This window comes from Struthio camelus, chromosome 8 (genome assembly GCF_040807025.1).
Source record: "Struthio camelus isolate bStrCam1 chromosome 8, bStrCam1.hap1, whole genome shotgun sequence".
Lineage (NCBI taxonomy): Eukaryota > Metazoa > Chordata > Aves > Struthioniformes > Struthionidae > Struthio > Struthio camelus.
In genome coordinates, this window is record NC_090949.1 from 30570754 (window position 1) to 30595512 (window position 24759).

Below are 24759 nucleotides of genomic sequence, written 5' to 3' on the forward strand. Positions count from 1 at the left end.
ATCTTGAAGGCACCAGTTGTTTCCCTGAAATAAGTATACCAGAACTGGGCATGGTGTTTCAGTAGCTAAGCATACTGACAAAAGCAGAAACAATGATTTTTCTGCCCCTTTTGGCATGTGTAGGTTTTATACCAGGAAGGATCATTTTAACCCTTTTGGTTGCACTGCAAGCCGAGATGTGGTTGATTATCTGTCACCCTCTATTTCTCGTTTCCCGTGTAGGATCCCGTTTGGAAAGTATGCTAGGATTCTTGGTTTGTAGGGACATAATCTTGGATTTGTGAAGCAGTTTACTGAGGAGCTGAGATTGCTTTGTATCCTTGCTCTGTCCTCTTGGCCAGTTTCCTCTTATCCAGTCTCTGTGCTGTCTGCAGTCTTCATGACTGAAGAGTTTGGGTTTTTTCCACTCATTGATGGAAAATGCTAAACAGCTTAGAGGTAAACAGCGTAGGGCCAAGATCTGTTTCCTAAGAGAGGCTTGTAGGAAAACATCTTTTTGATGATTTCCCGTTCGCAATTCCAGTTTGAGATCTGTCAGCCAATTCTTAATCCATTTAATGTGTACCATGTTAATTTTGTTTTGGTCTGTTAATAAGCAGTAGCAAGTCAAGTGCTTTATAGAAGGCTAAGTATATCAATGCTATTACATCGATACTCTTAAATTTTATCAGTGAAACTTGTAATCTCATCAAGAAGGATGTCAGTTTAGTTTGACAGAGTCTATTTTCCTTAGACCTAATTTGACTGACATTGATTTTATTACTCTTCTCTAATTCTTTATTATTAGAGTCCAGTATTGAATATTCTATAATTTTGCCATGCTCAGCATTAGACTGTTGGACTTGTACTTACTTGGGTCATCCAGTCTTCCTTTTTCAAATTTCAGTACAAAATTGTATTTCATTCCTGGCTCCTGGAATTTGTTCAGTGTTTTAAGAATTATCCAAAATCGCAAGGGAGCCATTTGCTCGTGGTTTTGAAAGCTGTTCTGTGCAAGTAACCCGGATCTTCTGACTTAAACATGTACAGTTTTAGGAGCTGCTGTTCAGCATCCACCTAAGTTACTAGTTAGTACTGCATCTAGCTGCTTTAGGAATATGTAACACATCTGTTTTCTCTGCATTGTTACTGTTGCTACCACCCATTAATGAATCAGCATGAATGTTAAAATATCTCTTCCATAATCTAAAAAAATTCTTTGTTATCCTGACCTTTACTAGCCAGAGATTTCTCTGGTTTTCATTTCTCTCATTAACTTCCTATGATTTTTCTCTTCTGGCTTATATTGGCTTCTATCTATTTCCCCTTTAATCTCTTGTAATTTATCTGTGGAACTGGCTTAAGCAGATTGGCTTACAGAGGAGCTAAGGGCACATGCAGGTTTTTAACTGGCATGGCCTTCTTCGTATTTGTAGCTTTTGGGGTGTACGGTTACATGTTATTAAGCAGGGTATATCTATTATTATTGTACATTCCTTCTCTCAGTTCATTTTAATCTGGGTGGTTTTCAGCTCTGTGAAATGGAGCTTTCTAAAGTATGAAGTACACACATTTGTTTTGTGTGAATGTTTTCAAATCTGTCAAGTCACGATCATTTTTACCCATACTATTGCTGACTTTAGACTTGTTCTTTACCAGCTCACAGGAGGTCTGCTACTGACTTTCCTCAGGTTAAGTAAAAAATTCTGTAAGAGCCACAGTAACAGTGATATAAAAAGGTGTTGTTTTAGGATCATGTAGAAATATCTTGTGCTTGCCCTACTGAATCACAGCATGCAATGTAGTAGTGGAGTCCAAGTCGCAGAAAATATTTACTATTTACGGTCCTGCTCCTGGGAAGTGTAGCATGGGAATGAACTTCGGTGTCTGTATGGCATCCCACTGAGAGGTCCAGCTGCTTGCTTCATGTTGCCAGATTGCGTCCTAAGAAATGTTACCCTTTTTGAGTACATGCAATAAAAGTACCTAATTAAAAACAAAAATGAAAGTTCATATTGCTTCACCATGTTCTGGAACAACTTTCTTTTCCTTCTGTCCTAGTAACCATTTTTAATTCTTTCATTTCTGTAGTCTGCTTTTTGTCTGCCATAAGGTGTATTGCTCTTGAGTATAATTTGAAAATAGTATTTTGAGCTGGATATATCTTTTTTTTGTTTGTTTCTTAGCTGTAAATGTTTAGTACACTAAAACTTTACGATGTCTGCCAGCAGTCATAAAGCTTTTCACAAAATGATTTTTTTCTGGGTTTATTTTCTTTTCAATTTTTTGAGATAAGGGAGAGGAGCTTCTTCCTTCGTTTGGCAGTGGTGTTTTGGGAAGATGCTGTTCATAGGTGAACACTTAAAAATATAAAATAAACCAAAAAAGAAAGGTGTTTCTGAAATGGCATGCTCTTATTTGAAGGAAATTTCTCCCTTCAGCATCACTAATATACAGTGAAGCATATGGCAGAATGCAGCAACAGCAATTTGCTAACTGAAGCAACTGCACCAACATTTCAGTGGGCTGCAAAGGGTGTGGGGTTTTGTTTTTTTATCATGAATGTTACAGCTCTTTTGAATTAATAGAAATTCAACGTTCAGAATGCTGAGTAGATCAATCCTAACTTTTTGAAGTGATAGTGAGAATATAATGCAGGAAATATAACAATTACTGTACCTGATATGAAAACACAACCAATAGCATATGAATAACAAACCTTAAATTCTATTAAAAATTTTCTATATATCATGATATATAAGAACATATGCTAGTGAGAGGAAATCATATCATGTATTTATTATTCTAAGCAAAACTTTATGACACTGTAATTGTTTTGTTTAAGCCAAGTTCTGCAGGCATGCATACAAACGACTTTATTCATTTTGGTACCCCTTTATCCTCCACCTTGGAGAAAATATTTGTTTACATTTCTATTTGGCAATGAAGATCAGAGATAGTGATATCTAAACTTCAATAATGTTACTAGAGAACTCCAAGGAAAGGAGTGAATGATCTGTGAAATTTTTCTATCATTCTTTTATTGTATTGTCATTATTTCCCTTCCCTGTAGTTTCTATTAATCTATGAATTTTTTATCTACGGTTTCTTCCTTGCAGTAGTATTTACAGCAGTAGGAATGTTCCTAAGAGAGATTATTAAAAATCATTTTATATATTTTAGAAGCTTGTCATGCTGGTAAACAGGGATCAGGACATTTTAAGCTCATGTTCAAACAGGCTGATGCAAGTCCCAGGGCCTTGAGTTAGCTCCTCATATTAGCTACAACCTCTGAAGGCCAGGGGGCAATTAATGGGAAAGGTAGGCACATGAACTCGAGTTGTGCAAGCCCTGATCTCTGCATCTCCCTTTCTGTTCCAAAAAATGAGATTAATTCCCTAGAGAATGGTTTCCTTCTTCCTAAGAACGTGGAGGATTAAGTATATTACGGTTTAGATGTGTTCAGATACACCATGATCAAGGTATACAAAGTGTCTTAGGTAGACAAGAACATGAGGAAGACATAGTGTGAAAAGTATCCTTAAAATATTTCTGCTGCTGGTTTCTTGCTCAGTCAGACTTTAATCCTTTCTTGGTCATGTCATGTAACTTGGGTAAGAGTATTTTTGTTGCAGTCGAGCTCTCCTGGAAGGATAGGTATGTTATACTTTTTTTTTTCTCAAGTTAAATTGATTGGAGGCAATTGCTGTCTGCACGTATTGTAGTTTAAAAGAGCCTTTCTTACCCATACTCCTGCATGTGGGCATTTTAGGAATGAACTACAGTGCTTCCATGGATCTTTAAGAGCTGCTAACTAGGTTATGGAATATCTTAGTGTCTGAGCGCGTTCTGTAAGACAGAAGCACCCCCAGTATTTCTATTACAGCATACACTGTGCTTTTCGCAGTGTCTAATTTTGAGAAAAACAGAGTCACAGAATCACAGAAATCTTGTGGTCCAGGAGAGACAGTACCGCAGCTCTGTGCTTCGGTGGCAGAGCCTGTGCCTCCAAGGAGCATCCAGGCACTTGATAGGCAGCTGCTTTCACGACCTCCGCTTTCCCATGCGAGAAGGGGCTGGTTTGCCATTCAGCACTACTGCAGATAGACAGAAATCTTCTGGCAAGCCACGTTCACAAGCGTTACTGTTCTCCTTGGGAGGGTTTTTTTCACGTGTTGCCTTGCTCCAGTGCCTGCGAGCAGAATCACTGAGATCTCTGCCTACAGCAGAGCCCAGAGGCAGGTCGTATTTTGCCCGGGCATTCTCCGGACGTGCACTAGGAGTATATGAGAAGTGGGGTAGCTGAAACAGAAACGATTGCCTTGGACTTGTTTTTGAAATCTGGTTACCTGTGTTTATATGCTCTGAATTATGTGCCTTAAGAAAAAAACATAAGAATTACTATATGTTCCAAATGTCCAAAATAACCTCAATAGGATGTATAAGATGAGGGAATTTGGAAGCCGTTGTCTTTCATGTTGGTCTTGCAAAACTGATACTTGGGAATCGGGAGAAGGCATCTCTGTGATGCAGTTTTCCATTGTCCATTACAAGCATGCAGCTTTGTCCCTCCCCTGTGTGAATGAATGTCTCTAGCGCTAATAGCGCTGCCTCACCAGCTCCATGTTACTTGCCCGAGTTATTAACCAGGTCTTCTCTTTCTGCTACAAACATAAATACAGATCTTACTAGTAAAACAGAAGCAGTCGAAATGATTTGGGCTGCTAAGTGGGCTCCTGCCGTCCCACGCGCAGCAGCAGTTGTTGTGCTGCTTTTGTTTGGCTGTCATCACTAATACGGTGAGGGAAGCTTTAATGCTATTCCTTATCCTGGTGCAGTCTGATCCGTCCTTTCTCTTCCTGTTTACTGGCCGCTCGCTAAGCAGCGAAATGATACATGAAGATGTTTGTGAATTTCTCAGTCAGCTCCTTTAAGGCTAATGTTATAACGCTGTTTCTGAACTTTCATGTTTTTAAAACCTATAATATTATTCATAAATGGTAGCAGTGTTGTGTGGGGTTTTTTTGTTTTTTTTTGTTTTTTTGTTTTAAACTGTTTTAAGTGGTAGCCTCGTTGCTGTTCTGGCCAGTCAACCAGTTATCTGTATTATGAACTTGGCACCAAACTCTATATAAATTCTGCTGATGTCAACCCTTGGGTTACATACTTTTCAGTAATCTCTTGGAGAAGGGAGGGTGAAGGGGACCGGAGGGGTTTGCTTTTCATTGTTAAAGTAGGGATTTTAGAGCAACTATTTAAAATTTGTACGTTGCCTCCTACTGTGTTAAGGAGATAATGAAATGGTGAAGAACGGCATAGAGAATACAGGTGAAAGCAGTGATGAAAACGAACAATGGAAGAAAATTTTGATTCCACTTTTGGAAATTTTTTATGTGCTAAAAAGATACTAAGTCCTTTTTTTGTTTGTTTGTTTCTTGTGTTTCAACAGGGCAGAGTTTAGGGTACGGATTTGTTAACTATATTGATCCAAAGGATGCAGAGAAAGCCATTAACACTTTAAATGGACTCAGACTCCAGACCAAAACCATAAAGGTAAGACGATACAAAGAGCCTTTTGCTAAATTCACAAAGAGGAGATAAGAGTTGAAACAATTTCTGGCAATTTCATCACTATTTTAATCTAGCATCCCAAGGGGCACAGCTCGCAGCTCCTCCTTAGAACAATGGAAAGCTCCTCCTTAGAACAATAGAAGGATGAGCAGAAGGTGAAATTTCTCTTCTTTGTAATTGTTAGTATTGGTTGGGGGGCAAAAAGTAACAGAGTTCTTTGAAGTGTTGCAGTGGGATTTAAATGTAGAATAAAACGGCCCTAGTGATACTTTTATATAAAACAGAGGTGAAATACGTGATTGTTTATTCATAAATAACAAGGTGGTGGTTTAAATGCAAAATAACTTGACACACTTTCTTTTTCAGTGACACTCATGTCATTGTCAGGTGTTGAAAGCAAGTTTCTCTCAAGTTAGAATGTATCACTTTCAAAAAACAGTATATTTTTTCAATTTTCCCATCCTTAGTTTGATTTATTCTTTTAAAAGCTAGAGGGATTAGCAGTCCCACTGAAGTCTCTCATTTCATTGTCGTAATAGACCATTAGTTATTCAATGACCTTCTTTAGTGGTCTCACAAGAAAAGCAAATTTCTACATTGTCACGTTTTTTGCTGCATGGCTGATGAAGCTTTTTGAAACAGCTTACAGAAAATTTTCCCATCCTAAATTCTGACAAATAATCAGACTTAAAGAATGTCTGTAAATGAAAAAATTGAAGGAGAACAAATAGCAAATCTGATTCAGATTAACTGAAATAGCTTTGATCATTTTTAGAATCCTGGCTTTTGATTTGTGCTATTTTTTTAATTTTTTTTCCTGTATTTAACTTCTGTTTCAAAGCCAAAAATGTTACAGAGTATAAATAGAATTTTTACTTCTGAAAATATCGGTACAACTATGTCAATAGTTTTATATCTTGTGAAAGATACTATATGGCCAATAATTTAGTTGTACTTAGGCTTTCTCACTAAAGGTTATGGTTTGGACAAAGTGTTTCCTGAGGTGAAAATATGTATTGAATTCCTGTGCATTTCTAGGGATTATTTCAAGCAAATTTTTCCTGGTTAAGTAGGTTGATTAGTTAAGAACAGAAGCGTTGAGCTGAGTGTTATGAAGACAGACTAATTATATGGATTATTTAGAGAACAGTGTTTCCAAGCATCCCTGGACAGGTCCATCCCATATATAAGTGTATGTGCCATATATCAAAGTGCTCACAGCAGGATTTTATACAGTTCAATCTACAGGAAAAAATATAAGAATGTATAAGGTAAAGCAGCAAGGTCTACTATCTTATCGACTGCTGCAGGTGGAAATGTAATGCTCAGACTCTGCAGTTTCCACTTGCAGTGGAAAGCTGAGCAGCAAGAAAATTGATTAAAATATCTATTTTTCTTCACATCTCATTTTTTGGCTTTGTGAATGAAAGCAGTGCTGTTGTATTTCTGATATTCCAGGGCTACAGAAAACATGTAAGCTACAAAAAACAAACAAACATAAAGCAAACAGAACAAAAACCTAAGCCCCAAAAACATTATTTTAAGTTTCTCTTACGCACACTGAATAAAACAAAATTGAACTGTTACATCCGGAGTAGTTTTATGTTTTACAGTGAAAGTTTTGTATTATTTAGGTCCTTGCCATGCTAAAACATCTTTGAAGAATATTTTTTTTTTTCTTCAGTTGTTTTAATTTGCTTTAAATCGTGCGACAGGTGGTTTATTAGGTTTGGGTTTATTTTATGCTTGTTAATAACTAGCAGACTTTTACAGAATACATGACATTTTGTTGGGCTCTTGAAAGCTATTAAGTTTAAATAAGTAAGAGATTGATCTGACTTTACATACACAAGAGTTGTATACACACTATGCATTTCTTCCCAATCACTGAAGAATGTAAAACAATTTATTTAAAAAAGTATTTGCAAGGTCACCTAAAACTAACCCAAAGTCATCTTCATTTTAAATAGCCAGGCTTTGTGTGCACAGATGTTTAATCAGCAATTTCCAGCACAAATACAAATTACAAAATGGCATCTTACTGCCTCGCCTTACCCCCGTGCTTTTTTCCATTGTTTTAATCCTGTTGTTGCTTTTAGGACTCTTATTTAAATTAAATCTACTTCCCTGGGTACTGTGTGGTGTGGATGGAGGTTTCCCAGCATTCACACTAACAAAGTTATGAATCATATATTTTTAATGTTCCTGGCAGCACCTGGGTCATTGGAGGAGACTGCATTTAAGTTCGAAAGTCTTGCAAAGCAGTAAGAAATCATACTCAGTGCTGCTAAATTCTGCTAGTTTCTCTGTTGCCCCCACAGTCCCCTTTCCAGCATTTCAGTGTGATTCATAGTAAGGTTGAAGTATTTTGATTCATGGAATTACTATATTATCAGAGCCTATTACTTTTATTCTAGCTAGATGCCCTTTTCAGTTTATTAAAAAGTGCGCTTTCTAAGCATTAAAAAAAAGCCGCTCATAAAAGAGCATATAGAAAATAATTTGGTAGTACATAGTTGGGTGTTAAACTGAAAAACATTTGATTAAGTACTGGCATAACATTGAATCGAATAAGTACCAAGTACTTTTATTCTGTTTGCTTTGTGAATGTGATTTGCTTTTAAGCCCAGGAATGAATCTGTAATGTCATGTTGCTGGGTAGGCTCAGCCTTTGGCCTGTGACCACGCGCCGTAGGCTGCGTAGCTGTGCCTCTGCAGGTAGTGCAGGTTTCTTTGGTTACCCTTTGTCTGGAAGCTGTTTTGGTAGAAACTTTGGGGAAGCGATAATCTGTGAAAGCTGTTTTGCAGGGGCAAATTACCTCCACTTCCCCAGTCACCTTGGTCCAGCTGGCTGGCTTTTCCCCATCCGCTTGCTCAAACAGACCTTGCCTGCGCTCTGCTCTCCCTTGCACCTAGGCTGAGTAGGAGGTGGCTCTGAGGGGCGTATTGGCACTCATTTTTTTGACTCCGTAAGGCTTAATTCCTGTTCAAAAAGAGTGAGATTTTTAAATAGCTCCAAGTTCAGCATGTGTCCCCAAATTCTGTCCTTTTTGTAACATTTCGTGGCAGCTTAATGTTCTCTCTCTTTCCTCACGCCTTGCAAAATAGCCATGCATTCACAGGAGGAGCTGGTTTTATAGCAGGATCAGCAAAACAGCTAGGCACAGTTTGCACTCAGATGTGCAGACTAAAATAACTGAAGAAGTGTTCTTTTTATTATTGTGTTACAATAAATAAACCCTTTTCACTGTAGCAGCTAAAATATTTATGTGTATTTTATTTAAATCAGTGATGCCCTTTCAAGTCAAAGTCGAGAGGTGACTATTTACAGAATATCTGTTTGAGGAAAGCATTGAAGGGAGTGTCGTGTGCTTGGTGGTAATAGGTTATACATGCTACGTTCCTCCTCAGCTGATCGTAGTGCATATTTTATTTACGCCATTTCGTAGCATCATCCATCATCCTTCTGTGAGGAAAAAGGACCTCACTTTATTTTTACAGCTAAAGCTTTACATAATTTGACAAAATAGTTTAGAATGAGTGAAGATACAGCATGCGTTGAAGTAAATACATATTTGAGAAATGGAAACTGTTTTTAGAAATTAAATTTGCCCATCCATAAAAGCACATGAAAGGTCACTGCTGCTGTTGAAGATTGCCTAGCAGTTCAGTTGCATCAAGTATCAAAAAGAAAACAAGATGTGTGATGCATGGGGTACAGATCGTTTTAAACTGTGCTGCTTTGCACTGGAAATATGGGCCGCATCTGAAAGGATGTGAAGGAAGCATTTTACAATTTAAATGGTGGTTCAGGTGATCTGACTTCATGTTGGAGGACAGTAGAGCAAGGACAGATTAGGATTTTGAAAGGAGGCTTGAAATCAAAAAGAGCAAATGACTACCTAAAGTGCAGTCCTGTATCCCCCTCTCCTTCCTTTTCTCTGTTGCTGGAGAAATAGGTTGGTTTGGTTTTTTTTTTTCTCTCGCAAAAGTGGACAACATGCTGTGACAACTGTTAGACTACGCAGAAGTCTCCGTACTGAGGAGAGAAAGAGTCTGAGTTGGTCTAATAAATTTAAAAATTGGAAGAAATCAAGGGCTTATCAAATCCGTAAGGTGATAAAATACCAAACAAATAGGATCATTCCACTATGGCCAGAGGTTTTCTCTGCATCTCAAATTATTATACATTTTCAGTTAAATGAATAATTAATGTGGAATGTAACTACTGATATTTAACGCTTCCTATTGTTAGTTCAAAATGTTTTCTTTTGCCTTTAACTCATTTTTTTGATTGATAGGGCAGCATGGTGCTAGTTTTAAAATGTAGTGAATAGGACTAGGGGGGAAATATTCTTGTGGTTTTTTGGAAACAAGAAGTAGTAACACTACTCATAGCTCTTACTATTTTTTTTTTTATTTCTCTGGCATTTTTCTAAATGGCCAGGTATTTTTACAAAATTCAGGATATAAATCTGTCCCTGCTAATTTCTGTAATTATCTGCAAAATTACAGACTATCACTACAGGATAACCAAATCATAGCCATCTCAAATTTCATTGGTCTTGCAAAGTCACACCCAAGATAAAAGATTGCCTTCGAATCACAATCAGCAGTTGCATCGGACGCGGGCGGTACATGAAGGGAAGGAGGCTGAAGCTGTTACAGCCCGACTGCCCTTCGCCGCTCGAAGCGGGAGCAGGCTGCCAGCCTTCGCCGCCGCCGCAGCGCGCAGCACAGAGGGAAGCTGCACCTTCCTCATCCAGCCCCAAACCCCTTAGGGCTTGAAAAGTTAAAACCAGCTATTTGAATTCTAGCCAGAAAGCTGTTGGCAGGCTGGTAGTGCCAGCAGCAAAGCTCCTGTGTTGCATGCCCCCAGCGTGATGCTCTGCTGAGGAGCTGGCTCCCTGCGTTTTCCAGCAGTACGCTCCGGTTTCCAGCTTCGCGCGTGGCCCCCTGCGCAGGTGACGGGCGCGTGGACAAGCGCTGGTGAACACTCCCGGGAGACGTGGCACAAGAGTGACGGATGTGGCACTCGTGGCCTTCGCAGCCACCCACCCGGTCCATCGGGAGCAGCCGGTTGGCGCCCCGGCTGTGGATGCCGCTGCTGTGCTGGCCCACGAGAGCCTCTGGCACCACATGCAGTCCAGGGGCTCACCGGCCGTGCAGCCGACCCGGCCACCAGATGCAGCTTCTGCTCTTGATAAAGAAGTGGGATGTTGCGAAAGGCCGGGCAGCACGGCGAGAGCATATGGAGATTTAGGGAGATTGGGGAAACGGAAACACAGAGAGGAAGGCACAGAGGGTGGCTGAGGTGTAATGACCGAGGGGAGATGCAGGGACTGGGAAGGTGGGCCGTGTTTACGGAGGAAGGTGCTAGGAAGAGCTGGGCAGGCTGTGTGGTGGTGAAGATGAGTGCGCATTTAAGCGTTCCAGCTACTCAGTTGCATTGGGCACCCTCTGGTACAGGGATGCAGCGTTTCGTTTTGAGTCAGGCAGGTGCAGCGCCCAACATGCTCTTACAGCTGATCAAGCAGATTTAGAAGCACTCAGCTGCATTTGGTTTTCCTGACGTCCGGTAAAGCTTTGTAATGGTAGAGGTGTAAAAGAGCATGTGCTCCTTTTCCTCCATGAGAATTTAGATTATAAGCATTTGCAAGCTACAGATTTGAGATGTAGTTCTTCTATAGTTCCTTTTAAAACTAAGATAATCATTTTGTTCCAATATGTGGTAGCCCATAGGTCATAAAATAAGAGGTAGTCTGCTATGACTGCAGATCCCCAGGATAAAGCCTTGAACAGGAAGTTTAAAGATGCCACAGATCTGGAAAGACTCAAGCAAGTTTACTGTATTTTTGCTCTTTAGAGGGAGGCTCTGTCTGTGTAACCTTTTGGAATTTGTACTGCTTGTTAACAATTTCTTTTTCACCCTAGTGCCCGCTGTAATTCGGCCGCTCTGACGAACAGGACCTATCAGTGCCACGTTTTGTGCGAGTTCCAATTTGACTTTGCTGCTTTCAGCATGCACCAGAGCACCTGTACCTATTAGTCTTGTGCATCTGCTCTTAATCGAGATTTCTTTTTAACTGCTTCGGTTTTGCCAGTGAGTCCTTTTCATTCCACAGAGCAGGAGCAATTATTTCCCTTAGCCCTGCTCTTGATACAGCCAGAGTGCTTCTAGGTTATTATCTGTGGACATCTTTCCTGAAATGATGGGATGGACCATTGTATCTTACCTGCAATCATAATTAATCTTGGTAAAATTATATTAAATCACTCAACAGTAAAGTGCATTGTCACTCCCGTACCGTCCCCCATCCAAGGACTTGGAGAAGAGAAAGTATTGCATTTTGCAGACATGCAGGTGTTGTGGATTTTTGATCTTCAGCATCTGGACCGGAGGCTTTTCTGTGTGTGTTTGTTTTGACAAAGTGCATAGCTTTTAAAGGAGGGTTTCTCAAACCTGGATTTTTGCACAGAATTAGGGCGTGGACAAGGGCCCTGAAGTGGCTGTAAGGAATCTGTTTCTCTTCTGTCCTCTTGCTTTAGGCAAATTTGACACGTTCCCTGGTCTTATGTGTGGGTGAAACGAGTAAGATTGTGCTCGCTTACCTGCGAGGAGTCTTTGACCGGTCGTTGTTTAGTGCTTCCAGGGCTTGCAATGGAATAAGCAGGAGAGGGCGAGGGTGAAAGGGAGTGTCGTCCCTGCCTTACACGTTTGGACCTCGAACAGAAAAAAATTAGGTGACTCATGCAAAATCATGCAAGAAATCCTACGTCTGCGAGCTCCTCATGCAAAGAGGCGAGGGAGCGTCTTTCAGAATTAGTAAGGTCATTATGAAGTTGTTTATTTCCTTTGTCACTGGAACGTGTTATACAAGCAATTTGTGAAAGGTGTCCAGGGAGTCATTTAACACTGGCTGCACCTTACCTGCTAGAGGCTGGAGATACGTCTCTCAGGGATTAGAAGTACCATCAGCTGGCTGGTTCGGTGGCCTGGGGACGCCTGTGCTGCCGTGCAGCGCGCTCTGATTAAAGGCTCCTGTCTGGTCTCACGTTCCCCAGATTAGTAACACTAGATGCAGAGCGTGATGCACGTTTCTTCCCAGAGAAAAGTTTTGTTTTTAAAAGGCGGGAGCCGCTAGGTTGCTAGTCGGCAGATGTCGTGACCAGGGGCAGGGTGGCTGTGCTGGCAGAGCACATCAGTGCCGCTCGGCTTTGGAGCAGGCAGAAGCCTGCGAGGTCTTTCTGACTCGCTCTATTTAGACCTACTTTTGGGAGGAGTCTTCTAAAGGTGGACTTAAGGTTTGAGAAGTCCAGGATTAGTATAGGAGCTGAAGGCATCTTTTCAGATGAGCAGCAGTGAAATGGTTGAGTGTCAACGTTAAAATGGCTGCCATTAAGAGTCAAGAGCCTTGCCTCTTTAAGGCAAATGGGATATATTCATGCCTCCAGGTGCTCTTGCTGCAGGCTGTCTGGCTTGCAAAGGCTGGACTGCGTCAATTTACCTTCTGAAGAGTCTCGAGGTTAGACATTTTTCCAGAAGTTTTCTACATGGGAAAATGGGTAGGAATCAATAGGGAAAAATAACTGCCCTAACTTGCGGATTTTTTCCATGCTCATGAACTGAAAATAATTGTGCATTTCCATGGAAGTTATGAAATGCTGGCCTCTACATGTCTCCAATCGTGTTTAGAGACAGTAGCACAGTCTCTTAAGAGAGGACTACTGAAGAGAAGCACTTACACAAGCTAACTGGTGTTCAATGTCAGATGAGAAATATCCTAGCAAATGCATTTTTTTTTTCCACTGTTACTGTGTGTATATTTATAGAAATGAACATTGGAGGTTAGTGAGCCATAAAATGAATTGGGTAATATTTTATTATCTTCCTTGCAAATTTGACCTAAGAACTCTAGAATGATCTTATGCACTGAAATATAACACTATCATTAGACCTGCAACTATCATATAAACAGACAAACACTTCCATGCTGAGAAGTGCCTGAGCCAAACAATAGTTTGGCATACTCTAGCTCATTTACTTGAATTTCTTGTAGCGGTTCAGATTTCCATATTCTTTCCCTTTTCAGTGGGGTATTTCATTATAGGGCCCTAACACTGCTGTGAGCAAAAAAATAAAAAGAGATCCCTAATGGGAGAGAAGTGTCAATATAAAGAATTAATACAGCGTCCTTACTGAGTGCTTTACAGGTTTCAGTGACAAAATGGGAGCTTGTTTTGGCTCATCTCCATAATAACTTTTACATCACAGGGAACTTCTGCTGCGGTGGAGGGTCAGGGCCGGTATTTCCTTCCTTTGATAGTTAATACATCTGGAATACACCTAGTTTGCAGTGCTAGTTGAGTAATAGCTTGAAAGCAGGATGACACGGTCTAACCAATCGATTTGTCATTGGCTGACCTGAGAGGGAGGATGAAAAAGATTCAAAAGCTGATAAATAATTGACATTACTAGCCTTGCATCCATTCAACTCACAACCTTTTCTCCTTGATATGAAAGACAGCTGAGTTGCTTTTGGCAGCTTGTGGCCCAGTCTCCCCTGCAACCTGAATGTTTGATTGCAGGAGGAATTAAAATCAGATCTGAGCGGCGATACGTGTTTACATGTGCTCTGAGTAGATGAATTTGCGAGAAAGTACACAGTATATCTGTCCAGTGCTTGTCTGCATGACATTCACAAGGACAGGGTAGAATATTTTTGGTATGGGCGGGGGGGTGTATATTTATATATTTATATACATGTGTATATCTTTTTATATATATATATCCATATATATGGGTGGTTTTGCATATTCCCCTACTCTTCATGTTCCCAGTGATGTGACATTTGGTTAGTAAATGTGCCAGTGTGAGAAAACCCAAAGGAAACCCCTGGCTCTCTTCCCAGGAACTTTATTAATTTTGCAGCTCTCAGTTTTGAGGAGTAGATAAGATCCCTAGCCCTCACCCAAGTCTCTTAAGTGTTTTTTAAACTGTTATTCCTAAAGCAGGTTAAAAGCTAGCTGTCTGAAACCTGACAGTGCCCTTCTCAAGGTAAGATGTTTGCAGAATGTATTTTTGTAGAGACATGTGCTGAATGCTCCAGCGCCGTCTTGGCCGCATTGAGGTCAACAGCAGAACTTCTCTGGCTCAAGAGAGGGGACTTAACTCCGGGACCGCAATGCTCTTGAAGGCTTGGGGGTTAATCGTACTGGTCTGGGCCTGGCATAAGTTGGACAGCACACAGTGAATCCCCTAGGCTGGTCCCAGGTTTTGTATCCCAGCCCTTACATGGCAGCCAGATTATTTTAATCTTGGGTCATTTCTGAGCAGAACATGCCAGTCTTCCCAGAGCCTGCTCCAAGTCGTATGACAGTTTTGCAGCAGCACCGACGTGGAGAGTTAAATGAGAAGACACCAAAATGCGACACCACCAAATCAAGCACAGCCTCAAACAATATTTTTAAGCATGGTATCTATAGAGAAAAGCACAATGTAGTTATCCTTAGTTTCCTCTGCCCCAAGCATCCAGCTTGGTCTTCAGTTACCTAAGAGCCAAGCGGTGTCACGTGTATGCTGGTCTTGGTGCATCAGAGGGAGTTTGGGAACTGTGACTGTGCAACTTAAAAGCGTGCACCTCGGAGAGAGTTCGTGGGCCATAACGTCCTAAATCAGTAGGGCACATAATAGTTTCCACCCCAATTTTCTTTTCTTTTAAGCACCAGTCTGTGTTTCTGAACACTTCTGCTTGTTACTTCTGTGACTGCCTTTGTGCGTTGCTGCCTCAGCGTGCCTCAGTTGATGTAAATGTTTTAACTAACCTCTTTTGCTCGTCTTTCCCTGACTTTTCCACCTCCTCTCTTTAGCCCTCTCTCTAAATGTTAGTTTTAAAAGGTTATGTACAAACATGCAAGTTATAAAGAAGATGCCAAAAATCTTAATCTAAAGTCTTTAGAGTTTGTCTCCTATTATGTACAGAGGATTGTAGAAGCGAATATTAGTCATTCACATCATTTTCTGTGTTGAGTCAACATCTATTTTTAGGTGTGGAGCAGATAAAGACAACTCTTTGACACATAAAACACAAAGACATCCATTTGACATCATTTGTGTTTGGGCTAAGGCTGGAGAAGAGGGGAAGACAATTGCTGAATGCATTGTATTCATGACAGGACCCCCCCGTTTCCTCCCAAGATGCGTTTTAAGACATAATGCAGAAAAGTACTGATCTGTTTATATTTAAATAAGTCAAGATGAAGTGTAAAATATTCAGGTTTAGATCCGACACTGTTTCAGATGTGCTGCAAAGTAATTCTTCATGATCCATGCTGAATATTTGCCATTAAGCTTTATCCAGGAAGTACTTATATTACTTCAAATATATATACTATTCTAATTGTAGATATATAATTTTAAAAGTGCAGAGGGTTTTTATGCATGTATTGTAATTGTAAATCTTATTTTTTTCCTCTTAGTTCTGGATTTCTATTTCCATAGATAGAACAGCAGTTCAGAGAGTTTATTTAATAATTTTCTGACAATATATGTGCAGTGCCTCGGCTAGATTTTCTTGTTTATTTGGCCGTAATATTTTATGGTCTGATTTTGAGCTTATAGCGCAAGGAAACTACTGATAGATTGCAGATACGACAATGAGTGTCAGCATACAGTTCCCCAAGCAGATGTTCATTTAGTTTAATTTCACCAGCACTTTATAGTTCATCCAGAACAGATCCTGCCGGCTCAGGATGAAAACACAAAGAAAGATAGCACCGAAGATCACTCTGCAAATAGCCTGATCACTTATAATCAGACACTTCAAAAAAAAAAAAAGAGTGGGGGGACCACAGGAACTTCAGAATGCTACATGTAATCTAAGGTTATTATATGTTGGATACAGTAAATCATCTGTACACCCACAGCCCAAAGGGGTAAATTTACAAAGCTGTGCGTAGGAAGTTGCACATTAATCTACCTCTGAACAATAGTTATTTTGTGCCTGCACTTAAAGAACCCTTGCATTTGTTTTTAAGCTATCTCTAACTTTTCCTTTGTTCTTTTAACCTTTCCTGGTTTTGTTGGTTTTGCGGAACAGGTAGCCTCTGAACTCTAGGGTTATTCTAGCTAACTAATGTGCATTTCCTTCTCTTAAATCCCCAGGTGTCATATGCCCGTCCAAGTTCAGCATCAATCAGAGATGCTAACTTGTATGTCAGCGGCCTTCCAAAAACAATGACCCAGAAAGAATTAGAACAGTTATTCTCACAATATGGGCGCATCATCACCTCACGGATTCTGGTTGATCAAGTCACAGGTCAAAAAAAATTTTCTTAATACATTCATATTTTTCTGGAAACGGCAAAACACAAATGCTTACTGACTGTTGTATTTTAAGGCAACGTGATTTTGGTGCAAAACGCAGTACCTAGCTCTCTATAAATGTAACTGTCTGGAGGCATACCTGTCTCTCCTTTAATGGCAGGGTCTCAAAATGCAGAATGTTGTTTGAGTAAAATATGGTGGAGTCTGATGGTGAAGAACACAACTGGGGAATGACATTTTTCTTTATAGGGAGTCTTTAAATTTGCAAGCCATGTATTCTGTTCTTAAGTAAAAACTAATGTTTATGTTTCGTTATGTACAAACAGCCTCGTCTACGTATATTAATTTGTTCGCGTGTCTTTACTACCCAGGTGTTTCTCGAGGTGTGGGATTTATCCGTTTTGATAAGAGAATAGAGGCGGAAGAAGCCATAAAGGGACTAAATGGCCAGAAGCCTAGCGGTGCTACAGAACCAATTACTGTGAAGTTTGCCAATAACCCCAGCCAGAAAACAAGCCAGGCACTCCTTTCACAGCTGTATCAGTCTCCCAACAGACGCTACCCTGGACCACTTCACCACCAGGCTCAGAGATTCAGGTAATTACCCGGAAAGGAGCTGAAGTTCTACCAGTGATGAAGGTGTAGGGCAGGTGCTGTGCAGAAAAATATGCTTTAGTTGCATAGGCTGACCTGATTTTCTTTGTAAAATTAAATATTCTTTCCTGGAGAATGAGGAGGAAAATCTGCTGACAGCAGTAGTCATGTTGTATTTACTAAAACAGCTGAAGTACTGTCCAATCAGATCTCATGAAGTCTCATAGAAAAAGGGAGGACAGAACAGAGTTACACTGATAATCAAATGAGCAGTTACCAACCTGTTCTTTCTGATTTTTTTTGGTAATGCTTTTATTTTCTGCTGTATTATTACAGTTTTGATGCATCTCACACTTTGATGTTAATGACAGTGGATTGGTAACAGGAAAAAAGCTGGGTCTGTGCCAGTCAGTAGTTGTATCATTAAATTTATTAGCCTGAGATACCTGCTCTTACTTTAAAGAGACCTTGTGTTAGTCTTTGGTATGATTCTTCAGGTACTTTCAGGGATGTTTTATGCTTTGCATTCTGAATATGCTCTTTCCATCTGATTCATAAGCCAGTATTGGCAATACGTTCTGTTCTTGTTACTTTTACGTTGTAGAATTAGTTTCAGGCAACCTAGCATTTAAATAAGTCTTTATTTAAAAAAAAAGAAAAAGAATAATAAATATTTGGACATATTGGCATAACTGAGTTGCATATTGCCTTTAGAAAATTATTGAAAAGTAATGTAAATTTTTCAGTGTAGAAAAGTGGTAATGAATTAAAGAAGAGCATAGGAAAAGTCAGTCATTAACTGACTGATATAAAACCAAATATAAATTTAATATCTTTGGCATGCTAACAGTTTCCATTGAGGTTATCACTGAGTCCTTCCATGGATAAAGGACTTACTGTAGTGTACTCCAGTGTAATGCAGATACTTACATTCATTCTGCAAAACTTGGTAGTCATTTAGATTGATGTATTCTGGGGGATTATTATTTAATGTATCCTAATGAGAAGTTTTATGTTAAAGCAGTTAGAAACAAGACTTTTTTCCAGTTCCAAGTTAAATGTAAGTGTAAGGTGAACAGTAGAATTATTTGCAAAAGTTTTATACTAATATAGTTTTAAAAAGACAAATCAAAAGTAGATTTTTTTTAAATTACACTTTGAGAATGAAGCTTTTCATTAAGGGTGCAGACAAGTTAAAAAATTACTTTATATGCTGTGATGGAAATTTAAACACAATCTGAAACTTAACAGAGCAGGCCGCTAGTTGTTAAACTCCTTAGATGTGTGGGAAACTTGTTGAACGTTTCTTCTTTGAAAATGGAACGCTATTAATAATAGTTCCATTGAGCGATCTTGCCATCTGTGAGACATTAACCCAAAGACCCTCCTTCTCTTTTCAGGCTGGACAATTTGCTTAATATGGCCTATGGCGTAAAGAGGTAATTAGAATTCCACAGATTGCCAGATGTCCATGTTGGCACAGATTGGTGCTACAATTTACTTTTTTAATTCACTAACTTTATTTTTTTTAATTCCTTCTTTTCTTCCACCAGCATGTCAAATTCTTTTTAAGTTTGGACTTCAGTTGGTTTTGTTACTTTAAAGGCCACGCACACAAATTCTGTGGGTTGTTTTTTTTTCCCCCCAACTTTTTTTTATTTACAGGTGGGCTTCTCAAATGGTTTAGGTGCAACAGCTACAAGCATTCTAACTCCAGTCGTCCTGCTAAATGGCACTTTGTCCAGAATCAAAACTATTAACTTGAGTTTTTAACTAATCTCTGATCTGATAATGTAAACCTTACCCGCTAAAAATGGAATTATACTACTGTTGTCTAAATCTCACAGTAAGATCTTCATTCTCCTACATCTGCCATCTTCACAAGTTGAGTCTGAAATATAGCTGTGTGCACCTTAATCAGCCCTAAGTGTCTTTGTTACAGGTTTGATAATTTGTTGCAAATATTTCTTGGTTCTTGAGATTTATTTTTTTGTTTGTTTAAAATAGGGATGTGTGTGTGTTTGTGTGTGCACGTGCGTGTTAAAGTTCAGCTGATTTGTAAACGTTTATGCTGTTTCATGAATATGTTCCATGTTTGATCTGATAGCTAAAATGAGATGACATATTGTTAGTGTTTTTTCTAATGGCACACATCAACGCAAGCCAACCTCACAGCAAAATAAAGGCGTAGTCTTATTCCTGATGTTACCCAAAGATGTCCAGCCATCCCCCCACAGTTAAGATGAGAAAACACTTCTTAATCTTCTGAAATGGTCTACTCGCCACATTTGAAAATTATTTGAGCTTTTTTTTTTTAAAGCTCATCCTGTAAATGGTATGGTAAGTATATCTTTAAAGTAGCTAGTAGTGGACATATTTCTGCCGCAGTAGCTATCATGCAGATAAATCCAGGTCTTAAGAATATGTTTGAAAGTGAAAGTAATGCTGAAAATAGAGCTGTAGTATCTTTCCAGAAGCTCTACCTCATCAATTTATTAGTACATTTGTTTTATTAACTATATAGCTAGTGGTGACAGTGATACGGTGAGTCAGAAATTACCACTTGATTTTACCACACGCTGCTTCCCCTGCGTTCCCCCTCTCGTTTGTTCCGTGATACGTTGCCAAAAACCTTCCAGAGCGCTTGGTCTCGAGTAGCTGTCAGTTACAAAGAATTGTCAGAAAGATGGCTTCGTTCAGGGATTTTTCGCTGAATATGTAACTTCTGCGGAATTTCACTGGCCTTTGGTGCGGGACAGACAATACTTAGTCCTAACAAGTGAGAATTTGATTTCTGATTTCATATGATCTACAGATGCCAAGAAAATTAGTCACCTACCTTTTTGAAGTTAGGCATCTGCTTTCTTAGTGTTCGGAGTCTGCTGATAGCTTCTGCAATGTTAATCTTAAAAATCACTATAGGTTTTTTTTATAGTCGTTCTTTAGGTGACTTAGTTATTTTCCTCTCCCAGCAAATCCCGAACAATTGTACTCACTGCACTGGCAAAGGGTTGCAAAAAATACGGTATCGGTAAAAATTTCTGAAACTGCCTCTAAAACATCTTCAGTGCAGTTTCTGTTTTGTTCACCCCCCCCCACCCCCCCCCCACCATGTAAACTGTGTAGTACTGATAGAATATGAGATGTGCTGATGTGGAACAAAAGTTTTATTGACACTAATTTCAGATCACCTACCTAACTTATGGCTTTGCTGCTAGCAGTAGGCTGTCTTATATTTGTGTCAATAAACTCGTACTAGTTACACGTATATTTTCTTGGGGGTTACAGCAGCTTCTGTGCTCAGAGTGCATAAATATTTGAAAGCTATACGGCTTCTTAAGGTTTCCAGGAGAAAGCTTCTCACCAGTGGACTATATGAAACTTTAATTCTTTACATCAGGGAAACGTATCTTAAAAATGCAAAACCTTAAAATGTAGCATAGTGTGACACACACAGCTTTGTGCATTGTACAGATTTTGCAGTAACATCACTTACAGAGTGTATACATTAGCATTGTGCCTCATGTTAAATTCAGACATTGCAGAAAACAAGTTTTTGCTGGCCTACGTATATTACTAGCACAGTTTCTACTTGTCAGCATTGGGCTTAAAGTCCCATCTCTAAATTTGAAAAGAAATTTAAGCTGTTGGCTTGTAGATCATTTACAAGCTCTCAGTCTTGTCCTTCTTTAAAATTTCACCTTGTCTTATGGTGAAGAGAAGTAGTATAAATTGGCCTTGTCCAGCTAGCTTTGTTTTCAGCAGCTGGGGAAATACTGCAGAATAGTAGAGCTGTGCTGAACCATTGTGATAATATTGCTAGTTTCAGTATCCAAGAGAAAAATTAAAGGACGTTGTGAAAAGTGAAGTTCGGTAGGAAAATTGCCATTTACTTTCTTATAAATGGCTTTTGTAAACCTGTATGTGTGTCTGAGGGCCCAGTGCTGTGAGCATTTGTAAACTGCTCGTTTATAGTATAGGTACACCCAAGTGATGTTCCTCAGCTTAAGATATATATTCCAAAGTGTCTCGTTTCCTCATATATACATATAAAGTGCTGTCAGGAGTCAGCAGAATGGGGAGCAGTCATCAAAGTGTGTAGTTTTTTTATGGTTATTTAATAGACACTGCGTAATACAGTTTGCTAAATGCATGTGAAAATGTTAGAAATGTCAAAGCAGAAATTTTGGAGAGCATGAGAACTAACTGCCTACTCAGCTATTTTGTGAGATATTTCCCCTTCCATTCCCTCAGTCCCCTCTCAAAAAGTCCTGAGGAATTATTACTCGTTTGGGATATTAAAATCCATCACATCCAAGTTACATGTGAAAAGATTTTTATTAAGGCTTTTCCTATATGTAGTTGTTGTTTTAAAACATTGCTTCAGAAGTCGTGTCACTTTTTTAATCAAACTGATGAAAGGAAAATTATGTTGAACCTGAGGACTGGTACTGCTCAACATCTTCATTAGTAACCTGAATGATGGGCTGCAATGGGCTCTCATTGTATTTGAGTGACCCTGAACTGGGGGGAGAGGAGGGGCAGTCAGCGTGCTGCAGGCCAGCGCTGCCGTTTGGAGGAAGAACAGGCTGGCAGGAGCCTCGTGAAGTTCAGGAAAGGCAAATTCAGAGTTTAACACCTCACAGCTGTCTTCAACTACCTAGAGGAAGCATTAGAAAGAAGATGGAGCTTCTCAGAGATGCGCTGCAAATGGACAGGAGGCAACAGTAACAGGTTGCAGCAGGGGAAATTCAGCTGTATATAAGGGAAAAATCATTCACAGTGAGCATGGTCCTAGAGAAGGGGCTTAGAAAGACTGCGGAGTCCCATACTTGGAGATAACTCAAAATTTGCCTGGCCAGGGCCCTGAGCAGCCAACTCTAATTTCAGAGTTAGCCTTGCTTTGAGCAGGAGGTTGGATGAGACCACCTTCACGTTATCCTATGATGGTTCTGTGTTTGTAAACACACTGCCTGACTTTCGGTTTCTAATTTAGTGCTTAAATTCAGAAAATAGGCCACAAAAGACAATGAAGAAAGTTAGGATGCTAAATTAGATGTTCTAGGAGCATGTCTGTCTCCACTGACTATTCAAAGAGCCTAGGATCCTACCGTGGACCGTGAAGTCTCACGGTATGAAGGTATTAGCTGGCAGATGTTCACTGATTAGATTTATGCACTCCTTTACCCTGCAATTGCTGCATAAATCTTCTTTAATATATGTGGCCAGCTCTAGGACTTTTCTGAGAACAATGCAATGTATGTCTACTAAGAACTGTTAGGAAGAGAATCGGAATTTACCACCTACAGAGCTCTCCCTAAACTTAGTAGTATTTTTAGCTAAAGGGTCCAGTGTTATAGCTGAGTCCTGACAATAGTGTTTCAGAATAATCTTTAAATTTAATCTTAAGGGGTCTGATTTTTCACCGCAAACTAGTAAAAAGTAAGGCAATAGATTGTCCATGGCCCTGAAAGTACGTTATTGTAATAATGGAAGTATGTGGCAAATTGCTACAGGCCTTACTACATGAACTCCTATTTATGATAGCATGAGCAGGCCCTTTTTGACCTAGATTGTGCTTAAGCATTTTTTTTTATTAGGTCATTGTATACATCTAGGTAGGGTTTGTGCTTGAGGGGAGACACCTTAATGCCCAGATTTGGTCTTTATATTTAGGACAGCTCCCCTCCATTTAAGTAGGAGTTAGAGACCAAAGGTGGCTATGAAGCCCATCTTCCAGGGATTGGATCATGAACCCTAATTAACATTGGATTGTTTATTTACTTTAAAGTCTTGGTTCCGTGTACTTTGTGCCAAGAGATATATTTAGAATAGACCCCTCTTTTTATTTGGTAGGTTCTCTCCGATCACAATTGATGGTATGACGAGCCTTGTTGGAATGAATATCCCTGGTCATACTGGGACTGGATGGTGTATCTTCGTCTACAACTTGTCTCCCGACTCAGATGAAAGTGTGCTGTGGCAGTTGTTTGGTCCCTTTGGAGCAGTCAATAATGTCAAGGTGATCCGTGATTTCAACACCAACAAGTGCAAGGGATTTGGCTTTGTCACCATGACCAACTACGACGAAGCTGCCATGGCGATTGCCAGCCTTAATGGATACCGTTTAGGAGACAGAGTATTGCAAGTTTCCTTTAAAACCAATAAAACCCACAAATCCTGAATTTCATATCCTTACTTACTAAAATATATATATATAAATATATATACGAACAAAACAAAACAAAAAAAAAAACTCTTCAAGGCTTATATTCAACCATGGACTTTATAAGCCAGTGTTGCCTAAGTATTAAAACATTGGATATCCTGTGATGAACAGGAAAGGATTTTATAATGCTTAGAAAAAAAAAAAAACCTTTGATGCATTGAATGTTCTTTCATAGCTGTCGTTGTTGAATATAATATACATAGATAACAATGTGCAGGGATTTTTACCCGGCCAGCTAGTTTTACTACCTTCCTTGAAGGTGGGTCTTTTTAAGATGACCATTCACTCATTTGAAAAAAAAAAATAAAACAAAAACAATTTTTACGAACTAATGGGATTAAAAGCAAGAAAAAAAGATTTTTCTTTTCTTTTCTTCTTTTCAAAACATTGATCCAATCAGATTGGTAAACCCCCCCACATAAATTAAAGAGGAACAATAAAAATTGCAAAAAGAAGAACATAATTTTGCAACTTTTTTTATTTTTCCTTTTTTCTTTTATATCATGTGAACTAAACAGTCTTCTGTTAGGGAATGGGGTAAAGGGGGATACCTGATGACATAACAATTTAAATAACATTAACAATGTTGCCAAAGAGGTGGTCTCTTTGCTGAAAATGGGTTTCAAGAAAAATCTATTTTTATAAAATATAAAGAATTTTTACAAGAGAATCTGGATTTGAGAAAAAAATATTTTGACTGGCTAATTTAGGGGAAATTGACAACTTTGTCATGTTCATACTGCACTGGTAACTTTTTAGAGATCAAGATGTGTGTTTTAAACTGGATTAGTAGATTGTTTTTTGAAGGATGGGCTACAAACAGATGATCTTCGTATCTTTTCATAGCATGTAATAAAAATATTAAATACAGTACGGGAGAGTGTTCTTCCCAGGCACGCAGTTACCCACAGTCAAAACCCAAAAGCAAGGAGATGAGTTGCAAGACGGTTTTTCTTTAAGTCATCAGTATGGGATATCAGCAGAACAAAAGTTAAAAAATTAATTTTTTGATCAAAAACTTCCTTGGTTTGAGCAGTAGGTGCTACAAAATTATTTACAT

The 24759-nt window shown here is 39.3% G+C and overlaps 1 protein-coding gene across 5 annotated transcripts in view; it reads left to right on the forward strand.

The window, feature by feature from the left end:
- ELAVL4 (ELAV like RNA binding protein 4) overlaps positions 1–23792 on the forward strand; it is a 65244-nt gene extending 41452 nt beyond the window's left edge. For all 5 annotated transcript variants that reach the window (XM_009673611.2, XM_009673610.2, XM_009673613.2 and 2 more), the window contains exons 3-7: positions 5429–5532; positions 16715–16868; positions 17248–17473; positions 18871–18909; positions 23327–23792. In XM_009673611.2, the coding sequence (XP_009671906.2) occupies positions 5429–5532; positions 16715–16868; positions 17248–17473; positions 18871–18909; positions 23327–23654 (851 nt within the window). In that variant the 3' untranslated portion in view covers positions 23655–23792. The remainder of the gene's footprint in view (positions 1–5428; positions 5533–16714; positions 16869–17247; positions 17474–18870; positions 18910–23326) is intronic.
- The last annotated feature ends 967 nt before the right edge of the window (positions 23793–24759 follow it).